This window comes from Heptranchias perlo, chromosome 7 (genome assembly GCF_035084215.1).
Source record: "Heptranchias perlo isolate sHepPer1 chromosome 7, sHepPer1.hap1, whole genome shotgun sequence".
Classification (NCBI taxonomy): domain Eukaryota; kingdom Metazoa; phylum Chordata; class Chondrichthyes; order Hexanchiformes; family Hexanchidae; genus Heptranchias; species Heptranchias perlo.
In genome coordinates, this window is record NC_090331.1 from 12734850 (window position 1) to 12757242 (window position 22393).

Below are 22393 nucleotides of genomic sequence, written 5' to 3' on the forward strand. Positions count from 1 at the left end.
AACAGGCACAGACCGTACTCTGGGAGGGGGACTTGAATTTGCACCACTAAGAATGGCTCACTAACACTGACCAAGCTGGCAAGTTCTGAAGAACATACCCGCCAAACTGGGCCTGCATCAGGTGGTGAGGAGATCAACAAGAGTAAGTAAGAACAACAAGAACAAGAGAGTTTGATAGGGTAGATGTAGAGAAAATGTTTCCACTTGTGGGGGAGTCCAAAACTAGAGGTCATCAATGTAAGATAGTCACTAATAAGTCCAATAAGGAATTCAGGAGAAACTTCTTTACCCAAAGAATGGTTAGAATGTGGAACTCGCTCCCACAAGGAGTAGTTGAGGCAAATAGCATAGATGCATTTAAGGGGAAGCGAGATAAGTACATGAGGGAGAAAGGAATAGAAGAACATGCCAATATGGGTTGATGAAGAGGGGTGGGAGGAGGCGACTAACTCTGTGTAGAAGGACGTGCCAGGAGCACCACTAGGCATACCTTAGAATGACCCCTATGTCAACTTTTCAGATGAGATGGGATAGGTGGATGAAAGAAAAAGGGATGAAAAGATATGGGAACAGGATGGGCAAATGTGAGCAGGACTTTTGGCTCGCGTGAAGAGTGGCCTGTTTCCATGCTGTAACTCTATGTATTTCTAAGTTAGGAATGCGATGGAATACTCACCAATTGCCTGGATGGGTGCAGCCACAACGACACTCAAGAAACTCATCACCATCTAGGACAGAGTAGTACTGCTTGATTGGTGCCCCTGCCACTGAACTCACTATCCACCCCCTCAATCACCAGCGCACTATGGCTGCAGTATGTACAGTCTACACGATGTACTGCAGCCACTCAATGTTACTTTAACAGCACCTCCCTCCCCTGCAACGTCCAACACAGAAGAACAAGAGCAGCAATGTCCTGGAAACACTATCACCTCCGAGTCCCCCTCCAAGTCACACACCTTCCTGCCTTGGATATATATTATTATTCCTTCATCATTACTGGGCCAATATCCTGGAATTCTCTATCTAACACCATTCTGGGAGCTTCATCACCACAAGGACTGCAAGAGGTTAAGGAGAAGGCCTATCACTTCTTCTTAGGGCAACAAGAGACAGGCAAATGTAACGTTACCAGTGTCGCCCACACCCTGAGAACAAAAAGTAAACCCAGCCACATCTCATAAATAGATATTAAATATAAATTGACGTTCTTATGATTTGAAATGTGTCAGATTTCTCTGCTTCACAGCCCCTTCTATCTTTTTCTTCATTTTATTTTGTTTCTTTAACTCTTCTTTGAAGGTGCTGGTGGATGGTCGCCCCTGGAATCTAATAAATACCAATGGTTACAGATGGACCTCGGCGAGAGGACAGAAATCACTGCCGTAGCCACCCAAGGCCGATATGGGAGTTCGGACTGGGTGACGAGTTATGTGCTAATGTTCAGTGACACTGGAAGGAACTGGAAGCAGTATCGTCAAGAAGACAGCATTTGGGTAGGGAATTCAAAGCTAATTAACGTGGTTTGAATAAAAAACATAAATCGTGCAATTATAAAGAATGGAGCATCAGTTTGCTCAGTGCTGTAACGTGGACTGGAATAGAATATCTGCCCCTGACATTTTAACAGTTTTAAATAGTTATACCCCTCATTTGGGCTTTTGTTAAATAATTGCTCTGTGACTTGTTTCCAATTCGCTTTAAAACAACTTATGAAATCATTTGCTCTACCTCACAGACCTTTATATTAATGAAAGAGTTGACTTTAACACCTTGGGTCTTGCCTTATCCTCCCTCTGCTCTTCTGACTCCTTGTTCCCTGCTCCACTATTAATATCACTCCTGCAGTCACTCCACATTAGTAAAAGAGCGATCATCTTTTGTTTTTAATTAAAAGATGAATTATATCCTCAGAAGAAAATGATTTCTGCAGCCACTGCACTTATTTTCTGTTAGTGCTGGAATGGTCGGGTTAACTTCCTGATCCTGCATTCCCAGAGAGGAACAGCTCTTGAAGGAAGTGTGGGTCAGAGAATTGGTGCTACACTGCCATCGGATTCATGTCTGTCTGTCATCAAATGTTTGTATATTTCTCTGGGTTTATTGACTTACTAGCACATTGCTACATGCGGAAAAATATTGTTTTCTGCAATGTTTCCTTTGAGCAGCTGATACCGTCTTTTAGAAGTTTGGGCATGGGGTCCTCGGGAATGTGCCAATATTTACAATGGGCCCTCTTCACCAATTGATTAGAAAACCACTGCTTTAAGGACGCGTGTAACCCCCATCTAAAACTTAAGCGCATAATTCATTTGATACAACCAGCGGTGTCTCATTTGAATAACATTAACGATGAGCATTAAAATAACTTCAACAGCGGCGGAAATTAAAATCCATGCACCCTGTGCTGTGCGGTGTGATGGGTCAGTGTACAATGATTGTTTCTTGATGCCGTTCACAAGGTAGCGTACGGAGTGATCACACAGGATGACATTTTGTGGAAGGTTGCTTTCTCCTTGTACCATGCTTGAATGTAATGGCAACAAAATGATGCAGATAGGGCACTGTTATATTATGGATACCAGTGCATCTTCCACGATGTTGCTCACAGTGAGTTAAGGGGTACTCTGTTTTGTACCACGGACCATTCGATATCAACCCATTCTCCTGCTCCCAGAAAATCTACAGATGAGTGAGTTTTAAAAAAAAGACTTGCATTTATGTAAAACATTTCACAACCTCAAGGCGTCCCAAAGTGCTTGTCCAACATCAAGTTGTGGATGCCCAAGAACTTTCGCCAACTTAACATTGGCCAGGCAGAAAACATCCAGTTTGGCTCCCACAAAAAGGTCGCGATTCTATCCCCTGCCTGGCTTTTTGCTCAGGCTAAACCTGGTGACACAACCCCAGTGTCCTGAGCTGAGTTTCAAATCCCATATTCTGTCCATCACCAAGCCTATTTGCACCAGGTATTCCAGGTGGCTAGTACTATATGCCCCATCTGTCCAACTTCAATTGAATGTACTTAATGTGCCTAGATTCCCATGCAATCTAGTTGAGATTCTCACTGAGCCCCATGGTAATGTGATGAGGATCCTTTGATGGTCTCATGGGTACCTCGGAAGGCTCTCCTTCTGCACAAACTTTAATCCTTCAATTTCATCTGAGAGCTTGTCTTCAAATAATGCTGCACTGAGGTAATGCATCTCCGATCTGTACTGACACGGAACCCAACTCAAAGTCTGGAAAGATTATCGGAGCATCGGTGCCGGCCCAGGGACTAGGCTTCAATCGGGAGCCTGGAATCCAGAGCGAGCACGGAGACCGGGGTGGGGGGGGGGGGAGGTGGGGTGGAACATCGGAGCATTGGAGCAGGTAAAAATCAAGGTCCAGGAAGCGGGGAAAAGACCTGAAGTGACGTCAGCACAAGGGACGGAACTGATTGGTGAGTAGCTGGTGAGTTTTTTTTTAGTCTTTAGTTTATTTCTAAACGAGTTAGTAATCTAATAAATCGAGGCATGGCAGGGCAGCTCAGACCTGTCAAATTCACGGCCTGTGCCACGTGAAAACTCCCGTACGCCTCCTGTGTCCTGGACAACCACACGTGCAGGAAGTGTCGTCAGCCGGAGGAGCTCGAGCTTCGGATTTCGGAGCTTGAGCAACAGCTGGCGTCACTGCAGTGCATCCAAGAGGCTGAGACTTTCGTGGATAGCACGTTTCAGGAGGTGGTCACCCCACAGCTTAAGAGGGTGCAGGCAAAGAGGGACTGGGTGACTGCTAGGCAGATAAGGAGGACTAGGCAGGTAGTGCGGGAGTCCCCTGAGGGCCTCTCGCTCTCTAACCAGTATTCAGTTCTGAATACTGGTGAGGGCGATGGTCCCTCTGAGAAGTACAACCAGGGCCAAGTCCACAGCACCACAGGTGGCTCAACTGTAGAGGGAGGGGAGGAGGAAGGTCAGGAGAGCAATAGTGATAGGGGATTCAATAGTTAGGGGAACAGGCAGGTGTTTCTGCGGCTGCAGGCGTGATTCCAGGATAGTATGTTGCCTCCCTGGTTCCAGGGTCAAGGATGTCACTGAGTAGCTGCAGAACATTCTGAAGGGGGAGGGTGAACAGCCAGAGGTCGTGGTCCACATCTGTACCAACGACATAGGTAGAAAGAGGGATGAGGTCCTGCAGGCAATTTTTAGGGAGCTAGGAAAAGGGCTAAAGAACAGGACCTCAAGGGTAGTAATTTCAGGATTACTCCCAGTGCCATGTGCGAGTGAGTATAGAAATAGGAGGATAGAGCAGATGAATGCGTGGCTGGAGGGATGGTGTAGGAGGGAGGGCTTTAGATTCCTGGGCCATTGGGACCAGTTCTGGGGGAGGTGGGACCTGTACAAGCCAGACAGGTTGCATCTCAACAGAGCTGGGACCAACGTCCTCGTGGGGAGGTTCGCTAGTGTTGTGGGGGAGGGTTTAAACTAATTTGGCAGGGGGATGGGCACCAGGATGCAACATTAGAAAGGAGAAACAAGGTGCACAAAGGATTGGAAGAGAAAGATAGCACCAGAGTAAGAAATAGTACAATATTAAGTGGGGTCAGACTAAGGGAGAATACGAGATGGTCTAAGACTTACAGTGCATGTGTGTGAACGCATGAAGCATGATAAATAAGGTTGGTGAGCTGCAGGCGCAATTACCCACATGCGAATATGATGTTCTGGCAATTACGGACATCTGGCTCAAAAAAGGGCAGGATTGGGTACTAAATATTCCTGGATACAAGGTGTTCAGGAAAGATAGGGAAGGAAAGAAAGGAGGGGGGTGGTGGCAGTATTGATTAAGGAGAATATTACGGTGCTGGAGAGAGAGGATGATCTGGAGGGCTCAAGGACAGAATCTATTTGGTTAGAGTTAAGAAACAATAGAGGTGCTATTACACTACTGGGTGTATTCTATAGGCCACCAACTACTGGGAAGGATATAGAGGAGCAAATTTGCAGGGAAATTACAGAAAGATGCAAGCACCATAGAGTAGTGATAATGGGGGACTTCAGCTACTCTAATATAAATAATAGTGTAAAGGGTAAAGAAGGAGAACTTTCTTGATCAGTACGTATCCGGCCCAGTGAGGAAGGGGGAATTGCTGGATCTGGTTCTGGGGAATGAGGTGGGTCAAGTGGAGCAAGTGTCAGTGGGGGAACATTTAGGGAACATCGATCATAGTATCATAAGGTTTGGATTAGCTATGGAAAAGGACAAGGAGCAATCAAGAGTAAAAATACTTAATTGGAGGAGGGCCAATTTCAGTGGGTTGAGAATGGATCTGGCTCGAGTAATTTGGATTCAAAGAGTAGCAGGCAAAACGGTAATCGAACAATGGGCAGCCTTTAAAGAAGAGATGGTTCGGGTACAGTCTAGATAAATTCCCACGAGGGGGAAAGGTAGGGCAACTAAAGCCAGACCTCCCTGGATGACGAAAGAGATAGAGAGCAAGATAAAGCAGAAAAAGGGGGCTTATGACAGATGTCAGGTTGGTAATACAAGTGAGAACCAGGCTGAATATAAAATGTTCAGAGGGGAAGTAAAAAAGGAAATAAGAGGGGCAAAGAGAGAGTATGAGAATAGACTGGCAGCCAACATAAAAAGGAATCCAAAAGTCTTTAGGCATATAAATAGTAAACGGGTAGTAAGAGGACGCGTGGGACCGATTAGGGACCAAAAAGGGGGTAGACACGTGGAGGCAGAAGGCATGGCTGAGGTACTAAATGAGTACTTTGCATTTGTCTTTAACAAGGAAGAAGATATGGCCAAAGCCACAGGGCAATTAGGGATGGGCAATAAATGCCGGCCTCGCCAGCGACGCCCACATCCCATGAACGAATAAAAAAAAAGAGGAGGTAGTTGAGATACTGTATGGGATTAAAAAATTGATGAAGTGGAGGTACTAGAAAGTTTAGCTGTACTTAAAATAGATAAGTCAACAGGTCCGGATGGGATGCATCTTAGGTTGCTGAGAGAAGTAAGGATGGAAATTGAGGAGGTACTGGCCACAATCTTCTAATCCTCCTTAGACACAGGGGTGGTACCGGAGGACTGGAGAATTGCAAATGTTACACCCATTTTCAAAAAAGGATGTAAAGATAAACCCAGCAACTACAGGCCAGTCAGTTTAACCTCAGTGGTGGGGAAGCTTTTAGAAACAATAATCCAGGACAAAATTAGTAGTCACTTGGACGAGTGTGGATTGATTAGGGAAAGCCAGCATGGATTTGTTAAAGGCAAATCGTGTTTAACTAACTTGATTGAGTTTTTTGATGCGGTAATAGAAAGGGTTGATGAGGGCAATGTAGTTGATGTGGTGTATATGGACTTCCAAAAGGCATTGGATAAATTGCCACATAATAGGCTTGTCAATAAAATTGAAGCCCACAGAATAAAAGGGGCAGTGGCAACATGGATACGAAATTGGCTAAGTAATTGGAAGCAGAGGGTAGTGGTGAATGGCTGTTTTTCAAACTGGAGGAAGGTATACAGTAGTGTTCCCCAGGGGTCAGTGCTGGGACCACTGCTTTTCTTGATATATATTAATGAGTTGGACTTGGGTGTACATGGCACAATTTCAAAATTTGCAGATGACACAAAACTTGGAAGTGTAGTAAACAGTGAGGAGGATAGTGATAGACTTCAAGCGGACGTAGACAGGCTGGTAGAATGGGTGGACATGTGGCGGATCCAATTTAACGCTGAGAAGTGTGAGGTGATACATTTTGGTAGGAAGAATGAGGAGAGGCTGTATAAACTAAAGGGTATAACTCTAAAGGGGGTGCAGGATCAGAGAGACCTGGGAGTATATGTACATGGGTCGTTGAAGGTGGCATGTCACGTTGAGAAAGCAGTTAAGAAAGCTTACGGGATTCTGGGCTTTATAAATAGAGGCATAGAGTACAAAAGCAAGGAAGTCATGTTGAACCTTTACAAAATACTGGTTCGGCCGCAATTGGAATATTGTGTCCAATTCTGGGCACCGCGCTTTCGGAAAGATGTGAAGGCCTTAGAGAGGGTGCAGAAAAGATTTACTAGAACGGATCCAGGAATGAGGGACCTCAGTTACGTGGATAGACTTGAGAAGCTGGGATTGTTCTCCTTAGAGCAGATTTGATGGAGGTGTTCAAAATCACGAAGGGTCTCGACAAAGTAAATAAAGAAAAACTGTTTCCACTGGCGGAAGGGTCGCGAACCAGAGGACACATGTTTAAGGTGATTGGCAAATAACCAAAGGCAACATGAGGAAAATCTTTTTTCCCCAGCGAGTGGTTAGGATCTGGAATGCACTGCCTGAAAGGGTGGTTGAAGCAGGGTCAGTTATGGCTTTCAAAAAGGAATTAGATAGGAGAAAAATTTGCAGGGCTACGGGGAAAGAGCGGGGGAGTGGGACTGGCTGGATTGCTGTTGCTGAAAGCCGCCGCAGGTTCGATGGGCCGAATGGCCACCTTCTGTGCCGTAATCGTTCTATGATTGTGTTCATTCTAGAAGATGTAAGTGGCAGCTTGACAGTGTAGAGCACAATGTGACCTCAGCTGTAATGATAAGATGTGAGATAGCTGAATTAACAACGGACACTTCGAGTGATAAAAATTATAAGGAGCAAAGGGTTACTTTTAACGTTTGAAAGGTAATTTTGTTCATGCCTAACAGTATGTGTCCCTTTTTCCCTTGCACTTTTCTAGTTTATTAGTTTTTCATTTGTTTCTCAACAAATTCAATGAAGTTATCTCAATATATTGAATTAGATGCCAAATTATCCAGGAAGGGAATTAGCACACGCTAGATTGAAAACTGCTGTGTCTTGTATTGACCAAGACAGGTTCTGCAAAGAGGCAGCACCTTATCTGCAGTCTTCTGTATAAATCAAGTTTAATACACAACAACAAAAACAAATTGCACAACATCCATTTATAATTGTGTCCTTATTCTGTCATTGTTTTCTCGCTAACATGAAAGTTCAACCATAGGAGATAATTGTAACAGATAATGAGATTGCACCTTCTCTGTTTGTTGGTGTGAGGCAATGGTCTGGAATTGTAAAAGCTGCTAGTTTCTTTCTTGTGTCGTCTGGTTATTTTAGAAGTGCTCGAGGTGGATGTTGAAATTATATCCAAACGGTTTTTGCAGTTACACAAACAATACACCCTGGCACCTAGTCAACACAGACCTGCAAGTTCCCACATCCGGTTTGCGCTGAGATTGCTGATCTTTGCTGGGCTGTTAAGGTTTTACAATTCACTGCAGCATCCTTAGGTTTACGAGGGGGGGAAATCAGCTGGGATTCTCTCTCATGATCACTATCCAGTGATCCTTGCTCAAAAAATGCATGTCTGGACATTTGGAGTGGACAAGATTGGGTTTGCCTGCATGAACTACTTGTTACATTACATTGAGTCAACAGCACGGAAACAGGCCATTCGGCCCAACTGGTCTATGTCGGCGTTTATGCTCCACATGAGCCTCCTCCCTCTCTGCTCATCTGCCCCTATCAGCATACCCTTCTATTCCTTTCTCCCTCATGTGCTTATCTAACTTCCCCTTAAATATATCAATGCTATTTGCCTCGACTACGCCTTGTGGTAGCATGTTCCACATTTTGGGTAAAAAAGTTTCTCCTGAATTCTCTATTATATTTATTAGTGACTGTTTTATATTTATGACCTCTAGTTTTGGACTCCCCCACAAGTGGAAACATTTTCTCTATGTCTACCCTATCAAACCCTTTCATTATTTTAAAGACTTGTGATTAAATAGTCTCACCAACTCCGTTTATTATAATTTATAATTATGCATTGCTACCTAAAGTTCAGGCCTTAGTTGTTATCTCTGGAATCCAAGCTTTCTTTTTATTGTCAGTAAGAAAAACAAAGTTTTGACTCCCAAGAGCTCCTCCATTTCACTTGCCCAAACACTAAGGGGGACAATTTCTCTCTTCACTTTCACTGCTTGCGTAGCATACTTGACGGAACGGATCACCCGCCCATTGTAGAACTCATTTGATTTTCATTGCCTTTTCCCGTTTACACCACCAAGCAGTGAAGGTGAAAATGGCCCACTGGATTTTCTGAATGAGTGCATGGGAAAGAGAAGGTCGCACGAAACGAAATGGGGGTTTTAATGGTAGCGCTCACGAGAAGCCTCGACAAAGGGGAAAGTCATGTGACAAATTCACCTGACAAATCTACAATGCAATAGGAGTCTTTGTATTCTTTTATTATAATTATTCAGCCTTAATATATGCAGTGGTCTCTGCCTCTACCTTTTCCCAGGAGCCTTAGTGCTGAGCATGCAAGAAATATCTAGGGCAGCCTGAAAATCATAACAGTTGTGCAATCTAAGTCTTTAGACATTATTAACACCAGGGAGCCATTTCCTCCATTCAGTATTTCTAGCAAAATCACATAGGCACGTCAAACTACGAGGAGAAACGCAGGAGGACATGGACAAGTTAGTAGAATGGACAGCTAGATGCAGAACAATGCCAAAGCTGCTCATATTGGGAATAAAGATCAGTGAAAGGAAGTACATCCTAAATGACGAGACTTAACAGAGCAACAGAGATAGAAGCGTGAAATTCACCGCACTCAAGGAGGTCATTCGGCCCATCGTGCCTGTAGTGGCGCTGGCTTTTCAGTTGGATCTGTCCCGTTTCCCTGCACGTTCCACATATCCTTTTATATTCTTCCTTTTCAAACAATTGTGGCCCAGAATTTGCTGTAGCTGGTCAATGAATGGCATCCGCCATTAGTTAGACTTGTCCTTGCCCGTTTAATCGCCATGATATTTTGCGCCACAAGTTGCTGGAAATGTGAGATGGAAACAGCACGGAGCCCTCTACAGGGCATCTGGGATCTGAGTGAACAGGGCAAGCAACTGTGTATCTCCTTTACCAATCAGATTGAAGGATTGTGAACTTAGCAGTGCAAGGACTGAGAAGGAAGTGTAAATTGGAATGGGTGAATTCAGTGTCAATGGAGGAACGGCGATATATTCCCAAGTCAGGATGGTGTGTGACTTGGAGGGGAACGTGAAGGTGGTGTTGTTCCCATGTACCTGCTGCCCTTGTCCTTCTAGGTGGTAGAGGTCGCGGGTTTGGGAGGTGCTGTTGAAGAAGCCTTGGCGAGTTGCTGCAGTGCATCCTGTGGATGGTACACACTGCAGCCACTTTGTGCTGGTGGTGAAGGGAGTGAATGTTTAGGGTGGTGGATGGGGTGCCAATCAAGTGGGCTGCTTTGTCCTGGATGGTGTCGAGCTTCTTGAGTGTTATTGGAGCTGCACTCATTCAGGCAAGTGGAGAGTATTCCATCACACTCTTGACTTGTGCCTTGTAGATGGTGGAAAGGCTTTGGTGAGTCACTCGCCACAGAATACCCAACCTCTGACCTGCTCTTGTAGCCACAGTATTTATATGGCTGGTCCAGTTAAGTTTCTAATCAATGGTGACCCCCAGGATGTTGATGCTGGGGGATTCAGCGATCACTGGTTGGTGAATCAGCAACATGGGGCATAGACTCAGGATGACCATGAAGAATGAAGAGAGAAGTTAGACGAATTTTTTCACACAGAATTACTAGAACATGGAATGCTTTACCACAAGTGGCTATTGAGGCAGAAACACCGTCCTCTTTTAAAAGGGAGTTGAACAATTGTTTGAAAAGGAAGAATATAAAAGGATATGTGTAGGGAAATGGGACAGTTCCAGTTGATCAGCCAGCACCACTCTCGGTACGATGGGTCGAGTGACTTCCTTGGGTGCTGTGAATTCCACGATTCTATACTGCGATATTTGTAGGATTTGATGACTTTTACCCTGGGCCAGCTATTCTGTTAAAACTTTTGATCGGTAAAAAAGAGAAGAGAAAACTAAATCAAGCAGCTGATTCAAAGAAGGAATGAGCCCAAGTGGCTGTCATTGGAGCCATGACGTTATCGTCACTTCCTTGAACATTGAAAGAAATCAAGGAATGTTCTAATTCTAAAGAAAGACTTTCTGACCCTGTAAGATCCAGTTCAGAGACAGAAACAGAGGACATCTTTTGAGAGCTCTGTTCCTGCCTTCATCTAGGGTTAGTGTAAAAATCCATGGCCAACAATAAAAGTAGTTCTTTGAGATTTAAAACAGAATTGGCATGCAGAGAAAAAGAAATCACTTGACTTATCTGGAGCGAAAAGCGATTTAATATAAATGAGAGTAAAGGTTGAAACCGTTGGATATTCTGCGTTTATGAATGGGTAGTCAGTGAATTTCTTTTTTGTTTCCACTATGAATCTTATGAAATTCCTCTTTTAATGAAGAGAGGGATCACGTTTTTCTCAGTGATCAACTCCGTAATAAAATTGCAATCTTAATACTCACACAGTTCAAAGCTAAATGTTAACAAAATCACAGTAATTATGGCGAAGGCAAGCTTCACCCCTGTTTTGTTAGAAGGAACTTTACTTCGTCGGTTCTTTTAATGGATTGTTTTTAATTTTATAGAAGAGGATTGAAACAAAGTAGGCAGCTGAAAAGAAAGTGGTTTTAGACTTATGACTTTAATTTCCTCTGGGTGTTTTTTTTTTAGCACACTGGTTAATGTGTTCACATAAATTCCCATCTGGGAAATTTTGAATCAAGTCATTAACCAGCTTTTTTCATTTTAAACAAGCTAAAGGCTACGCTAAGTGAGAGCAGACAGGAATTTATGCAAACTTGTTAATCGGTACGCTGAAGGTAGTGCACAGCGGAAATTAAACCCATTCATTTCACAGCTGAAGTCTTTGGATGACATGCAGTCAACTGTTGTCAGCTCTATGAAAAAAGTGCTGGTGCTGTGGTTGGTGTGACATTATATAGATTTCAGTAAATAAGAAGGATGTATGCATGAGAACAGGTCATTCAGGCTGGTCTGTCATCCAGGTCCTGTTCCATGACTCAATCTGACCATTTTTAATATTTTCCCTCCCTAAACCTATATCCTTCCACTGTTTGCTGAAGCAGGAATTGATCCAGATCTAATCTGAGTGCTTTAACTGAAACAGACAGCATCCAATGCATTGGCTGGCAGTCTGTTCAGTAATTCAATGGCTTTTAGAGGCAATGTTCACAGAAGCCAGTCTCCAGTAGACAATAAGTATTTGTGTGCCAAGCTTAGCTAAGTTGCCTTTAGATCGCAAGTTTGTGGACTCGAATACGTCAAATTGAGAAATTGAACTCCTGATCTTAGCCAGTGTTGTCCACTACAATAGTCACATGTGGCCAATCGGGAGTCCAGGTGTGCCTAATTGCATTTCTGATTAGTAAATAAAAAATGACCATGTCGTTGGGCGTTTGACCTCAATATTCATATTCGCACAGCATAAGCATGTGAACTTTAACCATCTTGTGCGTTTGTTGGTAAAACGGTAAGAGGTCCTGAGGTCGTGAAAGGCGCTATATAAATGCAAGTCTTGTCTGTCTTTCTGTCTGTCTGTCTCTCTTTCAATCTCCCTTTCTTTCCTTTAGATGACACATTAAACCAATGCCTTCATTGTTTGTTCACGTCGAGGTTTAGTTTCCTTGGCGCTGGTAATCCTAGCCAGCACTTTTTCTTCTCAATCAATAGTAACAAAAAGAAAACAAATTAACTGATTATCCATTTCATTGATGTTTGTGGTATGTTGTCGGTGCAAAGTGGCTGTCATGTTTGTCAACAAAACAGCAGTCATGCACTCCAAAAGAAGTTGATTGGGTTGGAGGTGCTTCAAGTGGTTGCTGTGGAGACGGTGTGGGAGGTTGCCTCAGGTCTCCTCTCCACATTCTCAGAAGGAAGAAAGATGGAGTGGATCCGAACTTCTAGCCCTGTGTCCAGTGCTCAGACAGCACTGGGTTACTGGACAATGACTGTGAGAATTCAATTATTCCTTAGGTTAACATCTGGTCTCCTTAGATTATAATCATTTCCTCTAGTTCATACTATCATTATCAATGCCCTTTATCATTTGCAAAACTCAGATAGTGTTCCCAAATAATCTTTCTCTTTCAAGTGAGAATGGATGCAACTACCTTAGCCTCCCTTCGCTGCTCGGTGACCCCAAACCTGAATCATCTGGGTCGTCCTGTTCTCAATCCTTTCCATTGTCTCCATGTATTGTCCAGTAAATACAACAATGGGGGTTGATTCCACATTCCCACCCGCCCAGTGGGGAGCGGCACTAATGGGAAGTACAATAGAGCAGATTGTGGGCGCACACCCCACGATTTCATACTGTGTACTCCCTGAGAGCTCCACTCCTGCTGGGAACATGGGATTTCCCTCAATGACCCAGAGGGTTCCCATTAACACTTTATAAAATGTCAATTCCTGGGATTTATATTCTGTAATGGATCTCCCCTGATATCGCTTACAGTGAATTTAAAGTAACACCAAATGTATAACTTTGCTTCCTGTGTGGAGCTGTTTTTAAGGTGGCCCCATTTAAGGCTATAAAGTTTAATTCCTTTTACTAAACAGTCTGAGGTCAATTAGAAAGTAATTGTTTTTGATGAGGGCAGTTTATAGATTAGAAGGTGGTTGTAAATTTATAGTTCCACGTTAAAAGAAAACAGCCTGAAATGAATGGCTTTCTTCCCTTATGCTTTTGATATTTTGAAGTGTGACATCTGGAATGTGACATTTGGAGTGTGACAGATGCTTTCAAATTTTATATAGAAGATAGATAGAGACGGATACGGTGGTCGATAGAGATATAGAAGGACGACTTGCATTTATATAGCGTCTTTCATGACCTCAGGTCATCCCAAAGTGCTTTACAGCCAATAAAGTACTTTTTGAAGTGTAATCACTATTGTAATTGAGGGAATCGCAGCAGTCAAATTGCACACAGCAAGACAGTGAGTGTTGGTAGCCATTTTTCCGTGGGGGTCATCACTGCTAAGTCCATTCATGTCCTCACCTGATGATCACACGTCTATCTTCCAGCAGGGGGGTCGCTAGATGCAATCAGGAGGCAAAGCCTAGGTAATTGTGTTCCTCCTTAGCCCTGGAGTGGTGGAGCCAATTGTAGTTCCCTAATGGTTGTCCCAGTTGAGGCCAGCTATCTCAGCACAAACCTATGATTGAACCTGGGATCGGCCTGGTTTGTACAGCTCAGTACCAACCAACTGGAAAGATGTTGAAATCAACCCCAAAAGCTAATGCCCCTCAAATATCTATCCAATAATCCCTTACCGTTTTCCACACTATCTGCTCCACTGCCTCTCAGGCAGGCAATTCCATGTGCTCACCACCCTCCACATAAAGTAGTTAAATCTAAGCTATGCACTTTCCCCGTTCTTGATCCCATGGGGAGAGATGTTCCATGCTTTTTGTATGATGCAGATAAAAGAAATTGTTAGCCTTGCAGACAACATGGCCGAGGTTGTATTGTTAATAGGAGCCCTTTAAATCAGATGTTACTGGACTCTCCTGCCAGAAGGTCAATTCTCCAGTCATTTGTTTCACTGGCACGTTGTTTTTACAACATTGTTAAACTGGGATATTCCTCACCCCATCACCTGTTCACAAGTGAAATCTCTATTTCTGTCATAAATAACAGAGGCAGGAGGAGTGCTGAGCAGAGATTCCAATATTGTAACAGGAGTCTTATCAGGAGCAATGTGTCCAGATACAGATTTACTGCCAGAGTAAGGCCATGTGATGGAAAATCCAGCACAGTATGATTGTGGCATTTACTAAAGAGGGAAATCTGATCCCTCTCTACCTCAGATTACTTCTCAGATGTTTGAAGATGTATAAATATAGAATGATGGTCACTGGCACAGTTGAATCCTGACAAGGGTATAGGTAGTCTGGATATAATAACTATATTGAATCCTAATAAAGGTATAACTAATCTGAATCCCATGAACACAGAACTAGTCTGAGTCCGAGTAAATTTATAACTAATCTAAATCCTGATATCAAGCAGTCCATTTGATTGGTGCCCCATCCACCACCTTAACCATCCACTCCCTTCACCATCGGCGCACTGTGGCTGCAGTGTGTACCATTTACAGGATGCACTGCAGCAATTCGCCAAGGCTTCTTCGACAGCACCTCCCAAACCCATGGCCTCCACCACCTAGAAGGACAAGGACAGCAGGTGCATGGGAACAACACCACCTCCAAGTCACACATCATCCTGACTTGGACATATATCGTCATTCCTTCATTGTCGCTGGGTCGAAATCCCGTAACTCCCTACCTAACGGCACTGTGGGAGCACCTTTACATGGACTGCAGCGGTTCAAGAAGGCAGCTCACCATTACCTTCTCAAAGACATCTATGGATGGCCAATAAATGCCAGCCTTGCTGTTGACACCCACACCCTGAGAATGAATTTAAAAAAAATAACTAGTCCGAATCACAGCAAATACATAATTAGTTTGATTCATTGTAAATGATAACTAATCTGAATCCCAGTAAATGCATTATTATCTTAGTGACCATATAACAACCTTGAACCCTTATGAACACATGACCAGTTTGCTAAAGAACCTCAGACTTGGAACAGAATTCCTGTGAACTTCGGTTAAAAGCAACCAATTTACAAACTTCACACCATGACCCTTTTAATCATTCATTCAGCATTCAATTTAGATTCACTTCAATCTAAATTAAAACCGAAAACACAGCCCAAAAAAACATTGATTTTGCACAAAATTGATTAAATTTCTAAAATGTGGTGCTGTCCCCGGAGAAAACTTGACAGCGAATTGATTGATTGCAACGTGACACATGTCTGTCGCGAGCACCTTTGGGCCTCCTGATTGTTCCCCTGAACACGATCCAGTCTGATTCACTGAGCCATGTAGACTACTTTACACCGTGTCAGCCTCTGATCCCTGCAGTCAGTCACTCCAATAACAACAACTTGCTGCCTCCTTTCCTACATTAAACAGTGACCACTTCAGAACTTCAGAAGTACTTTGTTGGCTGTAAAACGCTTTGGGGATGTCCTGGGGGTGTGAAAGGCACTAGATATTTGCAAGTTCTCCTTAGAACAGAGAAGGTTAAGGGGAGATTTGATAGAAGTATTCAAAATCACGAACGATTTTGATGGAGTAAATAAGGAGAAACTGTTTGCAAAAGATCGTTAACCAGAGGACACAAATTTAAGGTGATCGGCAAAAGAGCCGGAGGCGACATGAGGAAACATTTTTTTTAATGCAGCGTGTTGTAGTGATCTGGAATGCACTGCCTGAAAGGGTAGTGGAAGTGGATTAATAGTAACTTTCAAAAGGGAATTGGATAAATACCTGAAAGGAAAAAATTTACAAGGCTTTGGGGAAAGAGCAGGGGAATGGGACTAATTGAATAGCTCTTTCAAAGAGCTGGCACAGGCATGATGGGCCGAATGGCCTCCTCCTGTGCTGTACCAACTCTGATACTATGAAGTTTTTCTTTTCTGTAAAGGTGGTGATCGTGACTACGATGTCCCTGAGATCGAAGGAGGGAAAAACATTTAGGCTAGGATTCCTGGTCCTGATCACTATCCAGTGACTTCCGCTGGAAATTGCAAGTTTGGATGATGTATGATATGAGGATATGAATGAGCTTGGCCGCGTTTCCTTCGATAGTTGAATAGTCTGCCAGCATTCACTGTCAAGGCTCGCACATGAAGAACGGCCAACTGGCCTAGATGCTGGATTGTTGCCTAGAAGCAGTGAAACTGGGCACCAATATCCTAGTTAACACTCCAATTAGAAACTCTACTTATTCAGAGTGAATATAAAATGGATTTTAGTGCAGTGTGACTCAGAGCTTAGAGAAGTTGAGAGCGTTCTGGCATTAACTGCAGCAGCAATTTATCTTTGAAACTTGCGATGGGGGTCAATGTACCTCATAGAAACATAGAAAATAGGAGCAAGAGAAGGCCATTCGGCCCTTCGGGCCTGCTCCGCCATTCAAAATGATCATGGCTGATCGTCTAACTCAGTACCCTGTTCCCGCTTTTTCCCCATATCCTTTGATCCCTTTAGCATTAAGAAATATATCTATCTCCTTCTTGAATACATCTAATGACTTGGCCTCCACTGCCTTCTGTGGTAGAGAATTCCACAGGTTCACCAACCTCTGAGTGAAGAAATTTCTCCTCCTCTCGGTTCTAAATGGCATACCCCGTATCCTGAGACTGTGACCCCGGGTTCTGGACTCCCCAACCATCGGGAACATCCTCCCTGCATCTAGCCTGTCTGGTCCTGATAGAATTTTATATGTTTTGACGAGATCACCTCTCATTTTTCTAAACTCTAGTCCACCCAATCTCTCCTCATATGTCAGTCTTGCCATCCCTGAAAACAGTCTGGTAAACTTTCGTTGCACTCCCTTCATGGCAAGGACATCCTTCCTCAGATAAGGAGACCAAAACTGCGCACAATACTCCAGATGTGGTTTCACCAAGGCCCTGTATAACTGCAGTAAGACATCCCTGCTCCTGTACTCAAATCCTCTTGCAATGAAGGCCAACATACCATTCGCCTTCCTAACTGCTTGCTGCACCTGAATGCTCGCTTTCAGCAACTGGTGTACAAGGACACCCAGGTCTTGTTGCACCTCCCCTTTACTCAATCTATCACCATTCAGATAATAATCTACCTTTCTGTTTTTACAACCAAAGTGAATAACCTCACATTTATCCATGTTACACTGCATCTACCATGTTCTTGCCCACTCACCCAACTTGTCTAAATCACATTGGAGCCTCTTTGCATCCTCCTCACAGCTCACATTCCACCCCAGCTTTGTTTCGTCTGCAAACTTGGAAATGTTACATTCCGTTCCCTCATCCAAATCATTGATATATATTGTGAATAGCTGGGGCCCAAGCACTGATCCCTGCGGTACCCCACTAGTCACTGCCTGCCACCCGGAAAAAGACCCGTTTATTCCTACTCTCTGTTTCCTGTCTGTCAACCAATTCTCAATCCATGCCAGTATATTCCCCCCAATCCCATGTGCTTTAATTTTGCACACTAACCTCTTGTGTGGGACCTTATCAAAAGCCTTCTGAAAATCCAAATACACCACATTCACTGGTTCTCCCCTATCTATTCTACTAGTTACATCCTCAAAAAACTCCAGTAGATTTGTTAAGCATGATTTCCCTTTCATAAACCCATGCTGACTTTGTCCAATACCGTTAATGCCCTCTAAGTGTTCTGTTATCACATCTTTTATAATAGACTCTAGCATTTTCCACACTACTGATGTTAGGCTAACTGGTCTGTAATTCCCTGTTTTTTCTCTCCCTCCTTTTTTAAATGGTGGGGTTACCCTTGCCACCCTCCAATCTGTAGGAACTCTTCCAGAATCTATAGAATTTTGGAAGATGATCACCAATGCATCCACTATTTCCAGGGCCACTTCCTTTAGTACTCTGGGATGTAGATTATCAGGCCCTGGGGATTTGTCAGCCTTTAGCCCCATTAATTTCCCCAGCACTATTTTTTTACCAATACTGGTTTCCTTCAGTTCCTCCCTCTCACTAGACCTTTGGTTCCTTAACATTTCTGGGAGGTTATTTGTGTCCCCGTTTGTGAAGACAGAACCAAAGTATGTGTTTAATTGTTCTGCCATTTCTTTGTTCCCCATTATAATTTCCCCCATTTCTGACTGTAAGGGACATACATTTGTCTTCACTAATCTTTTTCTCTTGACATATTTGTAGAAGCTTTTACAGTCAGTTTTTATGTTCCCTGCTAGTTTACTCTCATACTCTATTTTTCCCCTCTTAATCAATCTCTTTGTCCTCCTTTGCTGAATTCTGAACTGCTCCCAATCCTCAGGCTTGCTGCTTTTTCTGACAATTTTATATGTCTCCTCTTTGGATCTAATACTATCCTTAATTTCTTTTGTAAGCCACGGTTGAGCCACCTTTCCTGTTTCATTTTTGTGCCAGACAGGGATGAATAATTGTTGTAATTCCTGCACACGTTCTTTAAATATTAGCCATTGCCTATCCACCGTCATCCCATTTAGTAAACCTCGGCAAAGTATCCAAACTGAGAGGCTTTCTATGGTTCAACATCTGTTTTAGAGTGGACATTGCTACAGGATGTGGGCCTGCCACATCGCGGCATATATTAATGACAGCTAATAAAAGATATACTAAAAGGGGAAGGAACGTGCAGGACACAATCATGTCCCCATGATAATTTCTCCTCCACCTCAGTCTCGGCACCCTTAATAAGATTATTAAGGGTGCTGAGACCTGATTAAAATTACGTTTCTGTCAGAAGTCATCATTACTCAGTGATGTAGTTCCGATGACGTCAGTTGTGTGGAAATGATTGTAAAACTTTCTTGCCTACAAGAAAAGAAAGGCTTGCATTTATATAGCACCTTTCATGACCACAGGACATCCCAAAGCACTTTCCAGCCAATGAAATACTTTTTTGAAGTGTACTCACTGTTGTAATGTAGGAAATGCGGCAGCCAATTTGCGCACAGCAAGGTCCCACAAACAGCAATGAGATAAATGACCAGATAATCAGTTTTCGTGATGTTGGTTGAGAGATAAATATTGGCCATGACACCAGGGAGAACTTCCCTTGCTTCTTCAAAATAGTGCCTTGGGACCTTTAACATCCACCTGAGAGAGCAGATGGGACCTCAGTTTAGCGTCACATCCGAAAGACATTACCTCTGACAATGCAGCATTCCCTTAGAACATCAACTGCATGCCGTTCATTTTTAACCCCTCATTTCCTTAACCTCTTCTGTGCACTTAAGTTGCCTATTTTCAACGGGACTGCATTAAAACAGCTGACAAGCTGAGTCTCTTAAGGTTCGGAGATGAGTAAGGATTGTGAAATGTTCCTCTTATAACTGGTTAAGTCAATGCAGTGTGGGATTGAGTCTCACAGACCAGCAAGATGTCAGGTTTAAACCCATAGTCCGTGCTAGTTTAGCTGATCTCAGTGGGGGGTGGTTAATAGAGTCCTATGATTGACCTTAGCTTGGGTGACTTTTGCGAAAAAAAAGGGTGTTGATTGGAATATCAAGTGATCCACCCACCCCCACCCCGGACTCCCCTTCCCCAATGCCCACATAGTCTGCTGATGCTCACTGTCTACAACAACAACAATAACTACTACTACTACTACTACTAGCATTTATATAGCATCTTTAACATAGTAAAACATCCCAGAGCACTTCACAGGAGCGATTTTCAAACAAAATTTGACACCGAGACACATAAGGAAATTTTAGGACAGGTGATTAAAAGTTTGGTCAAAGAGGTAGGTTTTAAGGAGCATCATAAAGGACGAGAGAGAGGTAGAGAGGCGGAGAAGTTTACGGAAGGAATTCCAGAGCTTAGGGCCTAGGCAGCTGAAGGCACGGCCGCCAATGGCGGAACAAGCTCGGGGGGCTGAATGGCCTACTCCTGTTCCTATGCTCCTATGATGTTTCAGATGGAATCCTACATCAGAACGGAAGGACCCATCTTAACCACTAACCAACCTTTTCTCTTTCAGATATTGACTAGCCTACATTTTATGTTTTTTATAACCTCAGATTACTAAGTGTCACAGCTTCCACTTCTGCTCATTTTAATATTGCTGCAGAATGAATTCTGACTCACAGTATTTTCCATGCTAGCTATTGGAATTCATGGGGGTGATTTTAAACCCCAAGAACGGGTGGGAGTTGTTTTTTGGGTCGCGACCGCAACCCGGCTTTAGTTCCGGGTTTAACGTCGGCGCGTAAAAGTAAAAGCACTGGGAACGCAAAGTACAAAAATTTTGCGGTTGTGATCCAAAGAAACAACTATTTTCAACTCCCGCCCGCCCCAACCTGCCTGTTGGGGTTTAAAATCACCCCCCATATCTCCACTGCACACTGATCTCGCAGGGGTGACGTTGTTCCCTGCTGCATGTCGAAATCCCACAGCGGGAAGAAGACTGAAGGGAACACCCAGAGCAGCACAGCTAATATCCAGTGCTGACCTGAGCCTCACCTGAGACACTGAGTGACATTGTAGGGGCAAGCAGTGGAGCAGGTAAACTCTGCACGACCACAGAGGAGCGTTGGCGCAGGAATTTTAATTTTGCTGCATGCCATACGTTTGATTATGTATTGTCACTCAGTAAGCAGCAGATTCTCCGATGTGCATTAGAGATTAGAGCCCAAGCTCCACTGATGCTTCAGCTGGTGTGGAAGTGAGCTTTAGAGACTGTAAGGAAAGGGTTAATCAGACTGCCCTGAAGTCCACTAATGTTATACTACCATTGATTTCTCTTTATATTGTCCTAATATCTCCCCATGTGGCTAGGTGTCAAATTTTGTTTGATAACGCTCCTGTGAAGCACCTTGGGACGTTTTAATATGTTAATGGCGCGAAATAAATGCAAGTTGGTGTTGTAATGTTAATCTTTAGCCTTTGCCTGTGAATCAGGGGAATTTGTCAGATAAAAGGACCACTGGGTTATTGAGCTAGCATCGACCATACAGCAATGGTCAGTTTCAAGCTAATGTAATAAGAGACTTAATTTAAGATGGTTCCTAAAGTCTTGTAGAACTTTAATCAGTTGATAATAAGTCCAAGAGGGAGGAGGCTCTTGCAGAGCATAAACATTGGCATAGACCAGTTGGGCCGAATGGCCTGTTTCTGTGCTGTAGTTTCGATGTAACTCGATGTACAAGAAAAACAGTTAGTTCTACAAAAGAAAACATCTGGGTATACATCAACCTTTTAAATTGGGGTTTCTGTAGATCCAGAAGATTGACTGGTATGGAATGGTACGAATCAAAGGCAGATTTATAATTAATGGTTTCACCTGGTAGAATAGCAATTATATGCAACAAGAATGAAACTATCGATAAGATAACAAAGTGAGGGAGTTGTACCAGCCTCGTTAACACAATGGAAAGTAATTAGTTAAGTATGAAAACCTGAGATTATTGATAAGGGACAAGCTGATTAAAATTTACCCTGTATGGAATTGTATTTTAACTTTTATATAAATATGTAATGCAGAATTGTGTGGATTGTCATGTAGAGGGCGTGAGGGAAATGTATCAAAACTGGCTGTTTGTAATGAGAATTTGGATTCGTAAAGGCCTGCAATACTGAGCTCAGACCTGTAATATGTTTGAGTCTCCAACCAACCATCATTTGGTGTGGTTGTAAGAACATAACAACGTAAGAAATAGGAGCAGGAGTAGGTCACACTGCCCCTCGAGCCTGCTCCGCCATTCAATCAGATCATGGCTGATCTTCCACCTCAACTCCACTTTCCCGCCCTATCCGCATATCCTTTTAAGTGTATGTTTAAGTACTTTTGCATGTACCTATGACATCTAACTTCAGTGTTCGAGAGCCTTATTGAAAACCTTAGGCTAACAAAACCAGGAA

At 43.3% G+C, this 22393-nt stretch overlaps 1 protein-coding gene across 1 annotated transcript in view; it reads left to right on the top strand.

Moving 5' to 3' along the window:
• LOC137323446 (contactin-associated protein-like 5) overlaps positions 1-22393 on the top strand; it is a 630151-nt gene that overhangs the window by 33097 nt on the left and 574661 nt on the right. The window contains exon 7 of the mRNA XM_067986920.1: positions 1303-1496. Within this exon, the coding sequence (XP_067843021.1) occupies positions 1303-1496 (194 nt within the window). The remainder of the gene's footprint in view (positions 1-1302; positions 1497-22393) is intronic.